The sequence below is a fragment of the Danio aesculapii genome, chromosome 9 (genome assembly GCF_903798145.1).
Source record: "Danio aesculapii chromosome 9, fDanAes4.1, whole genome shotgun sequence".
In the NCBI taxonomy this organism is placed as follows: Eukaryota; Metazoa; Chordata; class Actinopteri; order Cypriniformes; family Danionidae; genus Danio; species Danio aesculapii.
Window position 1 is genome coordinate 9,983,341 of NC_079443.1, and position 22,744 is coordinate 10,006,084.

Here is a 22,744-nt window from a genome sequence, read left to right on the forward strand (position 1 = left end):
TAGAATAACATTAAAATAGCATTTATCGGCCGATATCCATATGGCTGTGGTATAGTGTGCATTCCTAATATAAGTGTATTTTATAAAATATGAAAAAGTATTTTTCTGTGATTGCGAAAATCCTGTAATGCTTCTCTATAACAAGTGTCAACGAACTGCCATTTCTCATTGTGTGCTTTTAAAGTAAAATGGTTTCCTTCTGGTCTACTGAATAAATCATTAGTGGTTCACTTTTAAAACAGTTACTTAAAATCACACAAGCTATTATTTCTTAAAGGGGTGGTCCACTACTATATCATATTTTAAAGAGCCCTTATTGTGGGTTTTTGAAAATGACCTCCATGTAGTGTGTAACACAGCTCTAAGTGAAGCGAAATATCCAGCTAAGGCTTGAATCAGAAAGTGGACAGTTTTTAAAACTATTGATTCATCTAAAAAAAAAAAAAAAAGTCGACACATTGTGGTTAGAATGAATTGTCTTTAAAACGAATCTTTAGCCATTTCAGCGTGACGTGGCTACGAAACATAAGCCCTGCCCAATTGTTGCACGAGCCAACCCTGGAAAATTTAAACCTGCGGCCCTGCCCACTAAATCAGCAGCAAATACAAACAGGTACTGAAGTACAGGTAAAGCAGAGCAGAGAACAGGTAAGCCCTGAGAACATATAACACTTCCTGTCAGAGATACCACAGCAATGATTGCAAATAGAAATGATCTAAATTACAGCTGAGAAGGGAGAAAAGCTTCAAAATGAAAGATAATTAATGAAATCAAAACTGGTCCATGACACATTTCATAAGTGTAAGTAAATAGCTGTCTCCTTGTTTTCTATAGCTTGCAAATGATGTATTTAATTGTGTTTTGTTACTTGTAACCACTTGTACTGTATCAGATTAACTTTATATTCTCATATCGCGTCTAATGCCACGTTGAAATGTGACGCGTGCCGCTTTGTTTACGGATTTAAATGCGTTTGAGATAGTGTTCCACTGCCGTTTGTCGTTGCTATGGCCACCGTCAGCTATTCCTAAACACGTGCAGCGGTCAAGGTTCAGAATAGTTTAGCTTTTGGTGCTGTGTGGATTAATACTAAATGTGTATCATAGTTAAGAATAGAGCAATATGCTGGTGTTTAACTACACTGCTTTTGGTGGTAAGGTGTCTGAATAACACTGTTGAGTAAGTTTTACTATGAAGTGTGTTTCGGCCGTCTGCTGCAATCGGATCCTATACCAATGTTGGAGAACCGGGCGCTTGTCAAACCACGCTGGGCATTTTACTGTCTCGCGCTGAATGCTGTCGATCAATCACAACAGGCTGTCATCGGTCCAATCAGCGCAGATTAGCTTCACGCTAAGGAGGGGTTTGGGAACAAATGAATCGCTGAACGATTCATATGGGAGTCGCTGGGAATTACGTAAAAATAAATTCATATTATAATTATTGCATGCATATCAGTATGTTGTTGGAGACCCAAAAAACCGAAATATGACCCTTTTTAATGTATAATATGGGCTCTTTAAACTTTAGTTCATGGGCAATGTAGCTGTGTGAACATAAACAACATCTCTGAATGTAAGATGCTTAAAGTTTAATGCAAAGGTAGACATTGGTTTTTACAGAGTTAGCTTAGCAAAGCCTACAGCGAACAAAGTTTGGGGACTACAAAAAAAAACATCCAGGCTAGCGAAATCACAATTGCTTCAGGTTACGCACATCAAAATGGTCACAAATCAGCACTCAAATAAAGTTAAATTACTTTACACTGAAAGCAGCATTAAAAAAACGTTTAAAGTAACTTTAGTTGAGTGCTGATTTTTATGATCATTGATTGAATTAGCATTATTTCAGGGTGCAAAACTGGCTAAAAAAAACTAAATTGAATAAGTTGAATAAATGCTGATTTTGATTAACATTAAAAAATATTTCAACATTAAAATTTTAACATTTTAATTTGTTAGTTTGGTTGATGTTCAAACATTTATTCAAAGTTGGTTTCAGTGTAAATTTTGGTTGAATACATTTTTTTTTTCAGGGTGCAAAACTGGCTAAAATCAATGATGACTTAATGTTGTTTCAGTGATCATTTGATTTGTTAATGTTTATTCAGTGTTGATTTAACTTAGGTGCGATGTTTGGGATTATGACAATTGCTGCAAACTATGGACGTATGAATAATACCACCTTGCTTAACACGTCCACACAGGCAGCCCCTGAATACCAACTGCTCTCCACCCAACACACTAAAGCTTGTGTCAGAAAGGTATAGATTGAGCAATTGAATTATTATTATTATTATTATTATTATTATTGTTTTATATATATATGCCATGTCAGGCAATTGAGTATTTACCCAATTAAAGCAAGGTAATTCTGCAGAGCTCAAGTTAATGTTCCAGTAAAACTTTAATAGAATCTTTTTGTTTTGAAAGTGCTACTACTTTATAGATCTCTGACCTGGGACTGACTAACACTTGCCACTTGACAAATGGGTGAATGTTATCTGTCATGTTAAACTCACGCCCACACTCACACGGTTGTGAAGGGAGAAGGCGCTGCTCCCTGTGTGCTTCCAACAATGTTTTCTCTGAATTGTGTATCGGCACACGCACGTACCTGAAGGTCACGTACGCCTGTGCTGGTAAAGTATTGTAGAGGTTAATCTTTTACTTTACCCTTTTATTTGTTAATCTTTTACTTTACCCTTTTATTTGCTAATGAACTATCTTGTTTCTTTGCAGGATATGATCGCTGATTTTGTGGATTTAGACTTAAATTGTGAGCATCTCCTCAACCACTGGCTCTACAAATGCATTTTGCATTTTGCTCTACAAAGCCGTCTTTGAAGACTAACCATGTTTGTTACAAATGGTTACAAATTACATTCTGGATTTGTTTTTTACTTAGGCTGTTCCTTTTGTCCTGGTGTTGGGAGTTTGTTTTCAATATTTTTTTTTTTTTTTTTTTTGTAAATAGTTTTATTACAATGCTTATATAGTTTAGTTTCAGTGTTAAATACTACATGATTTAAATGGTGGATAGTATAAAATAACAATTATTGCATAAACCATATTAATCTCAAATATAACAACTAAAATACAATATCTACATTACTTGTAAGTTTAAACTGGAGATCTTAATGATTCAGAAATTGACCATTAGTATAGTGTTTTTTTATCTGTAGTGTGAAACTGTTGTCCTACTTAAACCCATAGAAATGCACTGTCAATGTTGCTTTGAAGATTTTTATAAATCATGTGACTGGTTTAAGCATATTATAACTTTTTTTTTTTTTAATATATGTGTATATATATATATATATATATATATATATATATATATATATATATATATATATATATATGTATATATATATATATGTATATATATATATATATGTATATATATATATATATATATATGTATATATATATATATGTATATATATATATATATGTATATATATATATATATATATATATATATATATATATATATATATATATATGTATATATATATATATATATATATATATGTATATATATATATATATATGTATATATATATATATATATATATATATATATATATATGTATATATATATATATATATATATATATATATGTATATATATATATATATATATATATGTATATGTATATATATATATATATGTATATGTATATGTATATGTATATATATATATATATGTATATGTATATGTATGTATATGTATATATATATATATATGTATATATATATGTATATATATATATATATGTATATATATATATATATATATATATATATATATATATATATATATATATATATATATATATATATATATATGTGTATATATATATATATGTATATATATATATATATGTATATATATATATATATATATATATATATATATATATATATATATATATATATATATATATATATATGTGTGTGTGTGTTTTATTTATTCATTTATATATATATTCGTTCATTTTCTTTTCGGCTTAGTCCCTTTATTAATCCAGTGTCCCACAGCTGAATGAACCACCAACTTATCCAGCACGTTTTACGCAGCAGATACCCTTCCAGCTGCAACTCATCTCTGGGAAACATCCATACACTACGGACAATTTAGCCTACCCAATTCACTTGTACCGCATGTCTTTGGAATGTGGGGGAAACCGGAGCACCCGGAGGAAACCCACACAAACACAGGGAGAACATGCAAATCTATATATATATATATATATATATATATATATATATATATATATATATATATATATAATTTTTTATATTTATTTATTTATTTGGGAGATGACGCTGCATTACCTACAATCAGTACCTGGAAGGAAGACCACTTGGAAAAGCTTGGTTGCTGTTGGGAAGTGGTGTTGGTGAGGCCAGCAGGGGGTGCTCAACTTGCATTTTGAGTGAGTCCTAATGCCCCAGTAAAGTGAAGGGGACACTATACTGTCAGTGGGTGCTGTCTTTCAGATGAGACTATAAACTGAGGTCCTGATTCCGTGGTCATTAAAATTCCCATGTCATTTCTCATAAAGAGTATGGATGTAACCCCGGTGTGCTGGCCAAATTCCTCCATCAGCCCTTAGCAATCATCGCCCCCCAATCATCCCCATCCATCGACTTGGCTTTATCACTGTCTCTCTACTCCCCCTGTAGCTGGTGTGTGGTGAGCGCACTGGTGTCGTTGTCCTGTGGATGCCGTCGCATCATGCAAGTGCTGCACACTGGTTGTGTGGAGAGACTCCCCCCCACCTCCCACCCCTCATGATTTTGTAGCACTTTGGGTGTATGGCCATACACGATAAACGTGCTTTATAAAAACACATTACATTACCATGGTAAAAAAGCATAACTAACTTGGTTGTGCCTTTTGCATTTAATCAAAAGCAGCAGTGAGTTTTGTGGAATAATTGGAATTAAGTCATTGGAATTAAAATAACGAATTCCAATATGTGTTATTTCGCTGTATTGGAATCTTCCTTTCATATGCCTTATATTTAATAACATGCTCTATCATCATGTAATCATGCCAACCCCATATCACGAGGCCCAAACGCTCTGACATTTCTTATCGAGGCTTCTAAAATAAAATGATTTCTTTCTGATCTACTGTGTGAAAAGTTTATTCTTGATTCAGTCATCTTATGCAGAGTTCAGACTACATGATTTTTGCTCTGATTTTGACTCGCTGACCGGTTTTGAGAAATTGCCGACAAATGCCAGAAATCACAAGCAAATCAGTGCTCGTTCACGTGAGTAACAATCTCACAGTATGAGCTATCAAAGACGCTGATGCCCGTGAGATATTTGGCATGTTAAATTCAAATCATGCTGTGTGAAATGAGTTTTGACTGAAAATAATATTGGCAATCACCTACAGCCAATGAGAGAGCAGCATCAACAAGTATGGGTACCTGCAGGCTAGCGGGAAATTGTGGGAGAAATTAAAAGCGCTTATTTTCAGTTTATTTGTACCCAATAAATGGGTAAATGGGACCACATTCTTGTGGTCTTGAGTTTTGGAACCGAGCTTTGACAGTTGATGATGACGTTACACGAGGAAACAAGATCGCCATCGAACGCATCTTGAGAAATAGCCATTGTCTTCATCCCTAGTCATTCCTTGTTAAGCTGCGGTCACACTGGGCTTTGTGTGTGCGAAATTCTGTCGTACGGTGCTGTGAAAAAGGGCAGGATTAAACAAGATGATTAGACATTAAAAAAAGCGAGCGATTGCTCCATGTTTTAAATTTCTGTCCTGAGAGGTCCTGTTTTGATCCTCGATTGGTCTCACGCAGTCAAGTGATGCGATTTCGCAGGTCAGAGTTCACCAAACTTGAACTTTGCACCGCAAAGAACTGCGAAGCTTAACGCATGATCCTGCGTTTTCGGTCTGACGCATTCACGTGCATATGAATGGAAGTCTATGGAAGGAAAAGCCCAGTGTGACCACAGCTTTATCCTCTAGGACTGAAGACTGGTGTGGCGCACAGGTGATGCTCGTTAACACTCACAGCACAGGCCAATAAATATGAATCAGTACGGCCAAAATGCAGTTAAGGGAGATGGCAGAATCATGTTCTCTCTCAGGGTTTTTCTTATTTGTAGGTCAAATGCTCTTATTAAATTGAAAGCAGAATTATTGTTTTTGTGTTAGCTGACATGTAGGAAGTTCATTCTGAATTAAATTTAGTTGCAGTATAACATGGACCCATGTGAGATTATCAGTGCAAAGGTGTCCTAATCAGTTGTTTTTGTCTTCTAGTAGTGCTTATGAACTGCAGTCTGCTGATATCTGCAGGTAAATTCCACCACTGAGTTGGATCAGTGTAAGTGTTTCTTGATTTAGCTGCTGCTGGATGAATCATTTCTTTGATGTTACAAGTTATTTTATTTATTTATTTGGCCCTAAAATGACAAATTTATACGCTCAATAATTTAGAACTTTACATGGAACTCAAAACAATCATTTTAATTTTTGTTTGGTCTAACAAATAGTAAAATGGAGGGGAAAAAAGTGAGAGTTTATGGGACATCAGATACATAAAGCATGTTCCCATGTAGCCGGAAACTTCAAACATTTAAGACTAGAGGTATCTGCATTGAACTTATTTAGGGCTTTGAACTTAGAGGAAATTTACTAGTTTAAAAGCGGAATGATTGACTTGAGCTGGACTTCTTTCTTTATTTTTACAGACACCAAAATGACGTGTGAAAATTCTGACTTCCATCTCCGTTGTGGTAAGATACTCATGTCTTGTTACAGCTGCTGTATGACATTGGTTAAAAAAAAAAAAGACAGCATAGTTGATCTTGGTATTTTTATTTTTAAGAAACTGGCGTGATCTTTGTCAAGTCCGTAACGTTTGGTCGCCAAAGCACCCACACTTGCGGACTTGCAGGACTACATTCTGACTTGGTTACTCTTAGGTGTTTAAAAGATGTCCCTTTCATCCTTAAGTTGTAAGGATCTTTATTCTTCATTTTGCTCCAGATTATGAGAACAAATTAGTAGTCTTTATCTTGCTTTGTGAATGATTTGTAGTGAAATTGATCTCAATTCCCCTCAAGCTGGTGTAATGGACATGCAGAGTGTCTATTAAGCAAGAAAACAGTTGCAGGATCAGATGCGTGTTTTTACACCTACAAGTACTACAACACCACCTACACTTGCATCCTAACAAGTATGAATGTTTTTTCTGTATCCTCCTTTTCGAGTTCAATAAGTCCTTCTCTGCAGACATGTAACCTTCTTTTAAACTTTCAGAAACATGTGAGATTTGTAAAGATGGACACGGTGTCTTGAAATGTGGTGAGCTGTATTTCCAATAGTTGTTTCAATATCCATTCACAGGCTTTCATTTTAAAAAGACTATGCTTGTTCTTTTTTTGTAGAACACGGTAAGATTAAGATAATTGCTGCAGACTATCAACATAGAGACAAAACGACCTGCTTGGAAGGACCGCCATTCAAGCGGGAACAAAACACTGACTGCTATTCAACCCATGCACTTTCTCTTGTGTCAGAAAGGTAAATCTGGAGCAAACCATTTTATTTATTTTTTTAATATATCATGGCAGGTATACCAAGAAACATGTTTTTTGCTCGTCAGAAAATGGCCATGTAATATGTAGTAATGTCCAGGCTTCTTGACAAATGTGGGAAAATGTTAACAATTATGTAACTCACTTCCACTCAACTTTTTATTTGAATTTATTTTGATTTGGTAAGAATCAGGACATGTGATCTGCTTATTAAAAGATACGGGTTTGCTAATGGGTCAGTTTGTGATCAATAACATGCAGCTTTAACATGAGTCCAGCTATAATGTTACTTTTGTGTGGTGTAGCTGTGAAGGGAGAGAGCACTGCTTTCTATCAGGGACTGGTGAGATCTTCAACGATCCATGTTATGGCATAAACAAGTACCTGCACATCTCCTACTTCTGCGAGTGTGAGTTCTTGCACAGTGCAATCCATTTGCACTTTCAGTTTACTCTTTCACTTTACTAGGGAATCAGTAAAGGTTAATTTAGTGTTCTGTTTTTCTCTTGCAGCAGATGAGAGCTGATCTTGTGGATTCGGACTCTTCATTTGTAAGCTTCTCCACATAACTATACCAAATAAATCTTCCCTTACAAAAATGAACAATGTCTTAATTACAAATAATACCTACAAAACTGGCTTTTAGTTAAACCATAGTATCTTTGCTGTACAAATGGTAACTGGTGTCAAAATTAAAGGGGGGAATAAAACCTTGGTTAATTCTCATGAGGGTTCTCATCAATATTGTATGATTAATTCAATGTGTTTTTTTTTTTTTTTTTTTTTTTTGTAATTAATACAATTGTTCCTGGGGTGTTGTGGTGGTGTAGCGAGTAGCACTGATACCTCACAGCAAGAAGGTTGCTGGTTCAAACCTCGGCTGGGTCAGTTGGCATTTCTGTGTGGAGTTTGCATGTTCTTCCCATATTCGTGTGGATTTCCTCTGGGTGTTCCGATTTTCCCCCACAAGTCTAAAGACATGTGACATGCTATAGGGGAATTAGGTAAGCTGAATTGTCCATAGTGTACGTTTGAATGAGGGTGCTTTCACACGTGGTTCAATTGCCTGGACTGTACCCAAGTTTGATTGTTCCCCACCCCCCTGCCACCTTCTCGGTTGGTTTGTGTTCACACTGTCTTTTTACCTTCTGAACCACGGTGCACTAGTCATCGAGCTGCTGTTGTGTGTACAGCTGCTGCTACAGTAGGTGACTGCCATGAAAGCAAAGTGCCAAAATGGAAAGACGTACGCACATTGCTGTCTTTCTGCTTTTACTTTGGTCTCGTGTCTGTCGGCTGCAAAAGATTTCCAAAAATCACGCAATGTCTGCAGAAGCTGTTTTTTGAGGAGACAAACAGACATTATCACTGTGATTGCCCTGGCTCAGTCTCGCTTGTCACCAAGGTACAGTAAATGATACACAGACACGCACCAATGAATGTAATGAAAATGGCAGTTCACTTCCATTTTTTTGGTATGATTGCGTTCATATCAGAAGTGAACCATACCCCAGACCACCTCTTTCAGGTGGACTCTGGTACGGTTTATGGGTGTGCACTGAGTTCAGAAGATACATTCACACTAGCTAAGCCTACTGTACTCTGACATCAAGTGAACCATAGTGTGAAGCACCCTGAGTGTGTATGGATGTTTAACTGTACTGGGTTGCAGCAGAAGGGGCATCTGCTGTGTAAAACATATGCTGGATAAAGCTGCGGTCACACTTGACTTTTCCTCCCATAGATTTCCATTCATACGCACAAGAAAACGTCAGACCGGAAACACGGGGTCATGCGTTAAGTTTCGCAGGTTGCTGCGGTGCAAAGTTCAAGCTTGGTGAACTCTAACCTGCTAAATCGCATCACTTGGCTGCATGAGACCAATCGAGGATCAAAACAGGACCTCTCTAGGCAAAAATGTAAAACATAGAGCAATCGCTCGCTTTTTTAAATGTCTAATCATCTTGTTTAATCCCGCCCCTTTTCGCAGCGCCGCACGACAGAATTTCGCACACACAAAGCCCAGTGTGACCGTAGCTTAAGTTGGTGGTTCATTCTGCTGCGCCGGCCCCTGATTAATAAAGGGACTAAGCCGAAAAAAAATTGAATGAATGAATAAAGTATTAGTCCTACTATCCATGTGTACTGTGTTGGGAGTTTACTTTCAGTAAAAACTTTTAAAATGAGATGTTAGACCAGGGGCCTGTACCATGAAGACAGATTAGCTCACTAGCCAGATAAGTTTTAGTTTGCACCAATTTTGGGTTTTGGGTGCTAAGAAGGCAGCTCAACTTTATTCACTCTTTGTTGCCATGGTATTATAGAGCAGCTGTGCTGAAGTACCTTTGTGGTACCTAAATCCTAGAATAGGTGCAAACTTAATTGGCTATCCAGCTAATCTGGCTTAATGGTGCAGCCAACTGGAGGGCCACTGTTTTAAAGTTTAGCTTCAACTTCAATTAAACACACCTGAACCAGCTAAATAAGGTCTTAAACTTTGACTAAAGTGTCAAAAAATCTTAGTAAGATGTAGGACTTCTTTAAGAGTAGGAGACTTTTATAAAGAATCTAAAAGCAACTTTCAGTAAAGTTTGAGACTGATTTTTAAGTTTTGACTTAAGTGTTGTAAATCAAGGACTACATTGATTGAAACACAAAATGGCTGCCCTTGACCTCTGAATTAGCCTATCTGGAGGCTGCAAGGATGAAGTCACAGCAGCCTGACACCATTCACTGATGAATTAATACAATAAAACTATTCAATAATTCAAATTATCATTAAGAAGTAGTTTTGCATTGAGTGAAAAAAAATACAAATAAGTAGATTCATTTTACACAATCTTGCACAAATTGATTGATTGCAGGGACAAATATAATGCTAATTAAGTCACTAAGCTGATAAATAACATAGATGTAAATTGCACTCTTATGCCAGTCACACTAGAGTTTGAGCTTGCGAAATTCTGTTGTACGGCGCTGTGAAAAGGGGCGGGATTAAACAAGTTGATTAGACATTAAAAGATGCGAGCGATTGGTCCATGTTTTAATTTCTGTCCAGAGAGGTCATGTTCTGATCCTTGATTGGTCTCACGCAATCATATGATGTGATTTCGCAGGTTAGAGTTCACCTAGCTTGAACTTTCCAACGCAGCGAACTGCGAAATTTGCAGCACGACCTTACATTTCCAGTCTGACGCATTCGCGTGCGTATGAATGGAAGTGGGGGAGAAAAGCGCAGTGTGACCGCAGCTTTAAGCTGCGGTCACACTTGACATTTCTTCCCATAGACTTCCATTCATACGCACGCGAATGCGTCAGACCGGAAACGCGGGGTCATGCGTCGAGTTTCGCAGGTTACTGCGGTGCAAAGTTCAAGCTTGGTGAACTCTAACCTGCGAAATCGCATCACTTGACTGCGTGAGATCAATCGAGGATCAAAACAAGACCTCTCTGGACAAAAAATAAAAACATTGAGCAATCGCTCGCTTTAATAATGTCTAATCATCTTGTTTAATCCCGCCCCTTTTCGCAGTGCTGCACGACAGAATTTCGCACACACAAAGCCCAGTGTGACCGTAGCTTTAGCTGTATAAAAAATAAAGACCAAAGTTTAAAACCCTTAAAAATGGATTCAAAAAGAAAACCAAACTGGTTCAAGGAGGCAAGTGTTCTTCTAGATGACATCCAGGGGGAACATAATTTTGTTTAAATAACCCAGTGAGGCTACTTTCTGAAAGAACCAGAGCATCATCTGTTGACCGGGGCCATTTTGGCACAAGATCCATGATCTTGTAATTGGCATCAAACACAACTTGAACACTGATGCTGTGAAATCCTTTTCTATTCATATATGCCTCCACATTTACTGTTGGAGCAATGATGGTCACGGCCTTCTTGCTGTGAGGCGATCATGCTACCCACTGCGCCACTGCGCTGCCCTGCATATTAAATATTACTGAACTAAAATATATAATATTTGCTTAATTGACCTGAAGGTTAAAAGAGAACCATACGAATGTTGCCACCATAGAATAGAATGATATTTAAAATGTTATTGATGTAATCATTAATATGCTCTATAACATTTACCAAATATTGCTGCGAATACCTGTAAGGGGAAGCTGCCGTCTATCCAATTAAACGGATAGTTCACCCAAAATGCATGTATAAAAATATTGAAAGGTTTATTTTTGATTCATTTACTTTTAGCTATTATTTAGCTTTTTTGTCTTTCTCCTTAATACCTTAAATGTATATAGATATGGGATTATTCTATTCATATTCCATATTGACCATGATTTGTGTTAAAATACAAATTTATTTTAGTTTTCAATGACTTTAAACTCATCAGTCCTGCCATATTAAAAAATTATGAGTTCTAACTTAATAAACCCAGTCTAGTGTCGTCTTCATCTTTAAGCTGCGGTCACACTTGACTTTTCCTCCCATAGACTTCCATTCATACGCACGCGAATGCGTCAGACCGGAAACGCAAGGTCATGCGTCGAGTTTCGCAGGTTGCTGCGGTGCAAAGTTCAAGCTTGGTGAACTCTGACCTGTGAAATCGCATCACTTGACTGCGTGAGACCAATCGAGGATCAAAACATGACCTCTCTGGACAGAAATTTAAAATATGGAGCAAGTGCTCGCTTTTTTTAATGTCTAATCATCTTGTTTAATCCCGCCTCTTTTCGCTGCGCGGCACAACAGAATTTCGCACACACAAAGCCCAGTGTGACCGCAGCTTCAGTCATTCCTTGTTATCCTCTAGGACTGCAGACAGGTGTGGTGCATAGGTGTCACTCATTAACACTCACAGCACTGGCCTATAAATGTGATTCAGTAAAGACAAAACACACTGTTGATGGAGACAGCACAACCATGGGCTTTGTTGGTGTTGTGCTTTTCTGTGAGTTTCTTTATTAATATAATGAGAAAAGTGAGTTTTACTGTGTAGCTGAATGACGGACCTGAGAAGTTCCCTTCAAATTGTTTATTTGTGGTAATATAATGTGATTCTTTGTGAGCTTAGCAGTGAAGGTGTTTAATTAGTTTTTTTTTTTTTTTTTTTTTGTCTTCTAGTAGTGCTGATGCACTGCAGTTTGCTGACATCTACAAAATTTGCAGTTGTAAACTACACCACTGAGTTGAATCAATGTAAGTTTCTTGATTTACTTCAGTGAGTATGGCTATAGCTCTCCATAATATTAAACCCTAAAACTGTTATGGAACTCCACATGAGACAAGACCATGAGAATGGTCAGGCACTAAAACAAACTTTCTAATCTGAGAAGATCAGCTAGGATACCAGTTGTCTCGATCATGCATCCTGAGCTGTACTCTTTGCCCTGGCCTTTACCTTCTCCACCAGAGCAGCTCCACACAGAATGTTTAAGTTCTTAATATGGTGTATCTGGTGGCTCTATATTCATGTTTGATTTCTCTGCATCAGAATTTATATGCTGCAATGCATTTCTACATGGTCGGGTATTTAACTCTTAAATGTATCTTTGAGTAATTGATATTGTATAATCTTGATTGGCTTATTTTGTTTAATTATGTGAATTGGAATGGAAAGTCTTTGCCTGACAAATAAATGTAAAATTCTTTAACTCTTAATATCTCTTGAAATCACTTAAATAGTAGATTTGTTTAGGCTGATGTTTCCACAGCCTATGACCAGGATTAGTCATACATTCAGGCTCAATGGATGGAGCGTAGGCACAGCGTTAGAGACCTGTTGATTTCTGACAATCACTGACTTGGTTTGATTTAGCCCCTAAATTATATCATACCAAGTATGAGCAAGCATGGGGAAGCCTATTATTACTTTTAAAGGAAATTAGCTTCTCTTCTATCTAAGAACCAGAACTGGCGAGGATGTGCCCTGTGTGCAGCTGTAACTGGCCAGCATACTGACTCTAAACAACTTCGGGTAAATTATGAACCATTAACTAAAAAATAAGGATTTATTAGGTTAATCAATCCAAATTAGACCTAATTGCAACGTTTTAAGGTGATGATCCTGAGTTGGATGAATTTAAATTACTATGAATTGAAGTCTGGTTATAATTCAGAGCTACAAAACAAATTAAAATAAATTAACATTTTCTTTTCACATGTGCTAAAAAGGCTTCCACATTTAATTTTCACCCATGCTGTTGATTCCATAGGACTAATAGATGGACCCTTACACTTGTCACTAGATTTAATCGTTTTTCTATGCTTCGTCACAATGACCGATCTGTACAATTTCATGTAAATTTGTAATCGTAAAAGCTTAAACTTAAAATGTAATCCTTCATTTTGATGGTCCGTTTGCATATTAGTAGACTTTCTGCTTAATATCTGTTGATACTGCTCCTTCAACAGACACTTAACAGACTAAGAAACTTTGCAAGTACATGTCAACTTGGACTAACCCCAATCAAACAGTCTACTTAAAATCTGAGAATTAGTTGACATATAGATGCAACTTTAACTTAAATTTAACAAACAGACTATCAAAATAAAGTGACAAAAAAAAAAAAAAAAAACTGTTTTTGGAAGTGATTCTTGACTACTTGGTATTTCGCTTAAACTGATTTGCAGAAATTTTAAATTATGGAGAAAATAATGCAACGAACAAGCACGTGTTAATAAATTCATAACAGCGTTAGTGTTTTACCATGCTTTTTTTTTTTTTTTTTTTTTTTTTTTTTTAAACGCTAAAAAACCATTAATTTCGCTTTCAATAATATTTAATAACTCCTGTACAGAAGACCCACAACATAGTCACTCGATGACACTCTAATACCCTGTCAGAAAAGTCTAGTGGCTGTGAAAAACCTTTTTGACAGTGTTTGGTATAATGTTTACATGGATGGATATGGCCCCGGTGTGAATGCACTGTATAGTTATGATCTTATTGCCACGTTATCATTGATAACATGATGCATTCCTTTCTATGGGTTTTTTTTTATTTTTATTTTTTTTTCTTCCCTGAAGATTAAATTCCAAAAAAATAACGCAACCTGAGAACTACAGCAGTCACCATTGTCAATCTCAAGAGATCATGATGACATATGTTGTAGTGGTGTACCATTTCTTAGGGGTAAACTTTGAAGCCCTTCACACTCCGTTTCAAGGGGTAGGGGTACAAAAATAGAATTGGTATTGGACCTTTAGTGTTCTCCTCAAACTCAAATACTTCAAGTGTTCAAGAGTGTATATGGCTAGAAGTGTGTCTGTTAAACTTTGTTTGAAGCTCAATCTCTGGTGAGAAATCAGCTAGTTTAAAAATGTCTGAATTGTATTAATATTTTCAGACACCCAAATGACATGCGTGAATTCTGACCTTCATCTACGTTGCGGTGAGTTGTAGTTATGATCACTTTTGCTGCATTTTATTCTTTCGAGTAATTATCTATTTTTCTTTATAATAACAGGTACTGGTGTGATCTCTGTAAGATCAGCAACATTTGGTCGCCGAAGCACTGACACTTGTGGACCTGCGAGGCCACAAAATTTCATGCTTACTCTTCAGTGTTCAAGGGATACTCCCCCAGTCGGTAAATGGTATGAACATGCCATTTGACTTAATATTATGGGTGTAACTAGTCTTGTCAACGATTTTTGATGGAAATTGATTTTGTTGTCCTCAAACAGGTGTAATGGACTGTCAGACTGTGTAGTAAGCAAGGACATACTTGCAAGTGATCCATGTATTCATGCCTTTAAGTACTACATCACCACCTACACTTGCATCCCAGCAAGTATGTATCTTTATCTTTTTTCCAGTTGGTCTCCGTGCACAAACATGTAACCTTTCTCTGTCTTCCAGAGATTAGTGTGACTTGTGAAGGTGGCCAAAGTACATTGACGTGTGGTAAGCAGCAATTCTCCTCTTCAATATCAGGTCCTATGCTTTTGCCTTAAATATGCTTTTTGCTTCCCGTAGGTGGGCGTACCAAGATTAAGATAATTGCTGCAAACTATGGACGTACAGATGAAACCACTTGCCCTACAAGACATAGACACCAAAACAATGACTGCCGTTCACCGAACTCACTGGCTATAGTGTCAGACAGGTATAGATTGAGCAAATTGCGTTAACATTTTAGGTAACTTCCTAGATTTTGGGTACTATGATAAATCATGGGGAACCATGATTGAGCTCAAGTCACTATTCCATATGAAAATCTATGTTTTCGTTCTGTCTGTTAATGGTAATAAATGAGTAGTGATGTCCGGGGTTTGATAACACTAGCTACACTTTAAAATGATGTCTAACGCTCTTTCATTGAACTCTTCCAAGGGTTTTGATCTGGACATGTGATTTAAGGGTCAATTTACAAGCCATAATATGCAATAAGAATTAACGATCCAGTTTTACTCAAGTTGACTTTTTTTTTTTTTTTTTTGTGGTGTATAGATGTGAAGGGAGAAATAAGTGCACCATATCAGCTTCCAATGATGTCTTCTCCGATCCATGTGTAAAAACCCGCAAGTACCTGTGGATTGTCTACTACTGTGTGTAAGTTACCATGTAGTGCAATCAATTTGGTCTTTTCATTTCACCCTAGTGTTGTCTAGATTTTAAATTTATTATTATTATTTTTTTTTCCCAGCATGAATTGATCTGGATTGAGGCTTCAATTTTCTGTCAGCTTTTCCATGTTGATTGCACAACCAAATAAACCTTTTTTTCATTTAAGATTTTATTGAACCAGTAAATTTGTTTTGATTAGTATATAAGCGCTTTTATTAGCTAGAGTTCATTCAAACCAGTTGTGAATTCTTTTTAATAAGTGCATTTTAAAGTGAAAGTGAGGTGTTGGTCTGGTTAAATCTGTTTCTAAACCACTTTCCTATAGGACCAACGTGTAAAGTTCCCTTAAAAAAAAAAAAAAAAAAAAAAAGTTGTGTGTTCTACTGCTTTTCCGGGCCTGGGTCGCAGGGGCAGCAGTCTTAGAAGAAAACCCCAGACACTTCCTCCAGGTCTGGGAGGGGATCTGGAGGTGTTCCCAGGTCAGCTGAGAGACTTATTCTGGAGGGACTGTCCTGGGTCTTCCCTGAGGCCTCCACCCAGTTGTACATACCTGGAACACCTCCTTAGGTAGGCATCCAGGAGGCATCTGAAACCGATGCCTGAGCCACTTCAGCTGACTTCTCTCAATGTGGAGGAGCAGTGGCTCTACTCAGAGCTCCTCACCCTATCCATAAGGGTGTGCCCTGCCACATTTTGGCTGCTTGTATCTGAGATCCAAAATAGTAATTTGCCAATAGTAGACTTAAAAAATATTTACAGTTTCAGTAAGCACTTCAGGTTCATGCATGCAAGTGATATTTTGCATAGACGTGCATTTTATTTTGTGAATAAAGCTGCAGTCACACTGGACTTTTCTCTCCATAGTCTTCTATTCGTACGCATGTGACTGCATCTGGCCGGAAACACAAGCTCGTGTGACAAGTTTCTCAGTTTGCTGTGTTGGAAAGTTCAAGCTAGGTAAACTCTGACCTGTGAAATTGCATCACAGGATTGCATGAGACCAATCGAAGATCAAAACATGACCTCTCTGAACAGAAATTTGAAATGTGATGAATTGCTATTTTGTTGTTTTATTTATTAATTTTTTTCTCATATATATGTATGTGTATGTCTAGTCATATTTAATACTGCCCCTTTTCTCCCTCTGAATTGCTTATAAATATCAATGCAATGAATTAAACTTTTAAAAGGTTTTTGACCTTTATGGTTAAACTCAAACTCTGTTTTGGTGCGCTTAAAGTACAAACACTTAATGTCATGTAAATGAGCCAACAAAAAAAGGTAAAGGCATCATTCACTCAAATCTGAAAAACTGCCATTTACACATTTCAGTTATTCAAAGCCTGTTGTTGCTGTTCTTCAAAATATCATTTGTGTTCAAAAAAAAAAAAAAAAAACACCTCAAAGGTTTAAAACTACTCAAAGACTAGTAAATGAGGTCATATTCCAGATAAATTTGTTATGAGAACATTTTCCTAATGTTATGTTACATTGGAAAACGCTGAAATATCTGGTTTACAGGTTGCTAGAATGTGTTTTTTTTTTTTTTTTTTTTTTTTTTTTTTTTTTTTAAAGGCTTAGAATAACATTCTTACAACAGTCTCAGCCTACATTTTCCCCAAAATAGATGGTTCTAAGAACATTGAAATGTCCAGTTTGCTTGATGGTGCTAGAATGTTTCTTATGGTTAGAATAACGTTCTTACAACATTCTCGAAACCTAAATTTCCACTAAAATTTTATGTTCTAAGAATGCTACTACATTACTGTTATTAGTTGTCAAGTTCTTATGCATATAGTGAGTACAATAAGAGTGCGCACCTGATCGCAGTAAAGTGTCTTGTAAGTATAATCTGAGGTAAAAGAATGAATCAGCCAAAAATGAAATACTGTTTCTCTTTCGTTGAATAACATATATTTTGAAAAAAGCCTTTCCCTTATTTATGCCTTTCCCCCCTTATTATAAGAGTAAATGGGTGCTATTATTCTTTAAAATATCATCATTTGTCTTAAACAACAAAAAAAGGTATAAAAGCACACAAAGACTGGTAAAAAACATTGTTATACAAACACAACTGATGTCGCATACATAAGGCCTCTAGCATAAAGCTAATTTGCAGCTCTCGTCCCCACAATGCAACAAACATATACAGTGTGTATATATACAGAGCCACAACCCTAAAATGTAGGTGAATCTACATACTAAAGAGAAATGTAACCTGACCAACCTGAAAGAATAATACTTAATGTTCACATTGCTTTAAAGATTTCAACCATTCTTTCAGCTTTACAGAAAACTGGGAGTTCTGATTGTAATTTTAAATCAACAGGCATGGAAACCCTAGATGTGAACCTTTCACTGAAAAGGATGACTGACCCATAGTGGTTCTGCATCTTTTTTGGTTGAACTATCCCTTTAAATACAGCACACCTCTGTCCTCAGTGTGAGCCATTTTTACTCTTTCAGGTCATGCTAGTTTCTGTTCTCACCTGTATTCCCATGATTCACTTATATAAACTGAGTCTGCACCCCGTCACAAACACAAGAGAATAAAGTCATGTTGTTTACACGCTGAGGCAGGTGAGCTGTGGGGGCGTGGCTTGTCTAAATCCCACCCCTCCATTCCTCCCTCCCTCCCTCCACCTGCTGCTGTGGTGGAGAGTTCTGGGGAAGAAGAAAACAACAACAACAAAGGCAAAAGAAGAGGAGCAGTTGGGGGAAGGGGACGCGATTCACCCCTGAACGTGGGCCAGCCTGACATTGACTCATCCCAGGTGTGCTCAGGTGTTTGTGTTTATCTGTTTTCAGTCTCATGAGGTCTTTGTATGTCTCAAGCTGTTATTGTTCATCGAATGCTTGTATGGAGCTACCCCATTAATCTGTCTGACCCATCAGCATCTGTTTGCCAGACAGACAGACAGACATACAGACAGACGGTCTTTGATAGTTCATCTGTCTGTCTGGCGAGTCTCTGCAGGTCAGATCTGGCCTGTGGAACAGCAAGTGAGAGACAGAGAGAAAGCCAGAGAGGGAGGGTGGGAGACTCTAATCCCTCCGCTGAGCCCGAGTTCACAACAGCAGGGAAAAAAACACACACAATATTCCAGTGCTTACGCAATGCTGAAAGACTTTTGCTGCAGGCAAACAACATGAATCAGCTGAGAAACACTTTTGGCTTCTCATTTTTTTTTTTTTTTTTGCGTTGTGTTTTTTACATTCCAGCTTACTTACTGAGCAACACATGCACAGACTTTCATACTGCTCAGATAAAAAGGAATGGAAATACAATTCAATAATGTGTCATTTATATATGTTTAAAAAAATTGTTAATTATCAGTTTTATGTATTTTGTGATTCGTGTTTTAATTGTTTTCCATTTATTTATGCTTTTGAATTGTATTATTGTACCTTAACCTTTCCTACAAAAACTTTTAACTTTGAAAAGTGACTTATTAACATTTTAAATAGATTAAAATGATATATAGTCTGGGTTGATGCTGTGTATTATGGTACAAAAACTTTGTAATAAGCTACCAGTACATTTTCTGTTCTTTTACAGACTTATTTCTACCTTTATATATTATTTATTATACAATATACACTACCTGACAAATGTCTTGTCGTCGATCTCAGTTGTAAGAGCAACAAATAATAACTTGATTTCTAGTAGATCATTTGGAGAAATGGCAGAAGGTAGATTTTTCTGAAGAATCATCTGTTGATCTGCATCCCAATCATCACAAATACTGCAGAAGACCTATTGGAACCCACGTTTCTCACATAAATCAGTCAAGTTTGTTGAGGAAAAAATTATGGTTTGGGGTTACATTTCAGTTTGGGGGGGTGCGAGAGATTTGCAGAGTGGACTGCAACATCAACAGCCTGAGGTATCACGACATTTGGGTTGCCTATAACATTTCAAACCACAGAAGAGGGCAAATGCTTCAGCAGGATAGCGCTCCTTCTCATACTTTAGCCTCCACATCAGAGTTCCTGAAAGCAAAGAAGGTCAAGGTGCTCCAGGATTGGCCAGCCCAGTCACCAGACATGAACACTATTGAGCATATCTGGGGTAAGATGGAGGAGGCATTAAAGATGAATCCAAAGAATCTTGATAAACTCTGGGAGTCCTGCAAGAACGCTTTATTTGCCGTTCTAGATGACTTTATTATTAAGTTATTTGAGTCATTGCAGAGATGTATAGATGCAGTCCTCCAAGCTCATAGGAGTCAAACACAATATTAATTCTGTTTCCACTGCACCATGACTTTATATTCTATACTGTACATTATTTCTGTTTAGTGACAAGACTTTTGTCTAAGCAAAGTCAGACCATTTTACTGTCCTAAATAAATAATTAAAAATCAACACATGATCATGTTTTATTTAGGTAAAATAGGCGTAATCTAGAGGCCTTTGCCTTTCATTTAAGCTACTTCTAATACCAAATGATCAACTAGAAGTCAAATTATTATTTGATATTGTTAAACTTGGATAGGCAACAAGACTTTTGTCAGGTAGTGTATTATTTTACATTTAACTCCTAAAATGTCAATAAAAGTCACTTTGTTAAACTGTAGAGTTGAATTTTCAACAACTAAAGTTGACAGAGCAGAGATTAAGGTCCCATAATGCAATTCATGTTTGTAAATAAATGGAAATAATTTGTGAACAGTAAAATACAGAAACTGTTAAGCAACAGATCAAGAACGGACTTTATATGCGGTCTCTGTCAACTTCTTGTGGCGGAACGTCAACCGCCACGTTCTTTGGTCTGCTCAGACAGGCTGATGGCAGCTGATGCACTGAATCCGATGCTCCGAAATTATAAATATTTAAAACTAGGCACTGTCTTTATAAATTAACTGCATAGTTGTAAACTAAACAAACATATTCTCGACTAAAAAAAGTTTCAAAACTACATTATGTTGTCCAACAGGAGCAATATTTGTCTGTAGAGTGTCCTCTGCTTGTCGCTGTATGTGGGCAGAGTAATACGCAAATATATATATATATATATATATATATATATATATATATATATATATATATATATATATATATATATATATATATATATATATATATATATATATAAACAAACTTCTGAGATTTAAATTGAGGTGTATATATATTTATTTGTATATTTTTTAACTGTGTAGTTAATTTAACAGTATGCTCTAGCATTCATTGTGTTCATTCAAGTGTGGTAAATGCTATAATATACAGCATAATACACTATAATGTTCAGAAACATTAAATTCTTCTGAGCCATTAGTTCTACTGGCTCTAAGGTACAGTATGGTCATTTAGGGACTACGTCTAAGCGAATAATGCCAATCTAATATGTCGCACTTTAGCATGTCTTATACACTTAACATGATTAGTTTAACCCTCAGATGGCTTGTACTCTCATTATTAAAGCTCATTACGGCAGCGTGATACAGTAGTATCAGCGCACACACTTCAATAAAAGCGGCGGAGGGCTGTAATATGCAACTAAAAATGACCCTAGATCAGCACAGCTACTCTAATGAGTTTTATAGATTTGACCCCAGGAAAGAAGCCCTCGGGGGTGCTTTAAAACGCTTTACTGTGTTGGGGATTTACTCTTCCAGGGCAAAGAGAAAAAAGTGTGACGGTATCACTTTGGGATGAATTTTCAATAAAAAATTGTTTTTGATTGGTTGATTGATTGATTGATGGTTATTGAACCACTCTCCGTTTTCTTATTTTCTTTTAATATATTTTTTTTGTTATTTTAGTAATTTTAATTATGGACAATTATTATTTTATTATTATTATTATTATTATTATTAAAGATTGTGTTGTATTGGATATAATGAAAAATCAAGACAACAAATAATTTGATGTTGCTTGAACTAATTTGAATAATTTAATCAGGTTTTAATCAAGTTATACAAAGTTTAACCTAATATTTTAGTCAGTTTTATTGATGTAAGTTGAGATGACTTGAAAAGTTAATTTGATTCAACTAAAAAATTAAGGCAGCAATATTGTTTTACATTGAGTGAAACTGAAATAATCTTGTCTTTTGTATTTAAACATGTTACAAATGTAGAAAAACAAAAGGTGCTGAGCACTAAAATGCATGTATATGTATATGAAATTAAACTTAGAGCATTATTTCATTAAAATACTAATAATGTTGTTTATTTTAGAACATTTTATTTTTGTTTTATAGCATTATTTTAGATGATTTTTGTCACTGTTTGTTTATTTATTTATTCAACAGTGTCTGATAATCCTATTTGTGAAAATACAATTTCAAATATTAGATTAAAATGTTTTTAAATGTACTTTTTGTAAAATAAAACATAACAAATTGGTTAAATTAGGTTTAAATTAATATATTTAATTAATTTAGTGTCCAAGCTCAAATGAAAAAAAAAAAGACATATATAATATAATATGTATACAAATATATAAAAGGATAAGATATAATCATACAACATTTTATGTTTTACATTACCTTGAAGTGGTTTGCCAGTTTTAAAATATGTATATTTAAGTTTGCTTTATCAAATTTATTAAAAGATGTAATAAAGTCTTGCAATTATCTTACACAAAAAAACAAACAAACAAACAAAAACTAAAGATCCAGAGTAT

General features: G+C 35.8%; 2 protein-coding genes across 3 annotated transcripts; both read left to right on the top strand.

Annotated features, from left to right (window-relative positions):
- Nucleotides 1–6,262: 6,262 nt before the first annotated feature.
- LOC130235009 (L-rhamnose-binding lectin CSL1-like) lies at nucleotides 6,263–8,209 on the top strand. The gene is made up of 8 exons (XM_056465378.1): nucleotides 6,263–6,340; nucleotides 6,736–6,780; nucleotides 6,873–7,002; nucleotides 7,111–7,223; nucleotides 7,307–7,351; nucleotides 7,435–7,570; nucleotides 7,890–7,993; nucleotides 8,097–8,209. Exons 1-8 carry the CDS (start codon nucleotides 6,313–6,315, stop codon nucleotides 8,108–8,110), a joined length of 615 nt encoding a protein of 204 aa, XP_056321353.1. The 5' UTR covers nucleotides 6,263–6,312; the 3' UTR covers nucleotides 8,111–8,209.
- Nucleotides 8,210–12,456: 4,247 nt separating this feature from the next.
- Nucleotides 12,457–16,264, top strand: zgc:153499 (uncharacterized protein LOC791752 homolog). 2 transcript variants are annotated; one of them, XM_056465380.1, is made up of 8 exons: nucleotides 12,457–12,493; nucleotides 12,667–12,741; nucleotides 14,892–14,936; nucleotides 15,012–15,141; nucleotides 15,232–15,338; nucleotides 15,407–15,451; nucleotides 15,524–15,653; nucleotides 15,998–16,103. In XM_056465380.1, the coding sequence occupies exons 1-8, from the start codon at nucleotides 12,466–12,468 to the stop codon at nucleotides 16,101–16,103; spliced, it is 666 nt and encodes a 221-aa protein (XP_056321355.1). In that variant the 5' UTR covers nucleotides 12,457–12,465. The 2 variants fall into 2 exon arrangements, with proteins under 2 accessions (XP_056321355.1, XP_056321354.1); XM_056465379.1 differs by lacking the exons at nucleotides 12,457–12,493; nucleotides 12,667–12,741 and adding an exon at nucleotides 16,194–16,264 and having other exon boundaries at nucleotides 14,898–14,936; nucleotides 15,998–16,099.
- Nucleotides 16,265–22,744: the final 6,480 nt, after the last annotated feature.

Coding starts and splice junctions, on each gene's coding strand:
- LOC130235009 (XM_056465378.1), top strand. CDS start 6,313: ATGAACTGCAGTCTGCTGATATCTGCAG. Junction 6,341..6,735: donor CAGTCTGCTGATATCTGCAG/GTAAATTCCACC, acceptor TTATTTTTACAG/ACACCAAAATGACGTGTGAA. Junction 7,003..7,110: donor GTCCCTTTCATCCTTAAGTT/GTAAGGATCTTT, acceptor ATTCCCCTCAAG/CTGGTGTAATGGACATGCAG.
- zgc:153499 (XM_056465380.1), top strand. CDS start 12,466: ATGGGCTTTGTTGGTGTTGTGCTTTTCT. Junction 12,742..14,891: donor CACCACTGAGTTGAATCAAT/GTAAGTTTCTTG, acceptor TAATATTTTCAG/ACACCCAAATGACATGCGTG. Junction 15,339..15,406: donor CTACACTTGCATCCCAGCAA/GTATGTATCTTT, acceptor TCTGTCTTCCAG/AGATTAGTGTGACTTGTGAA.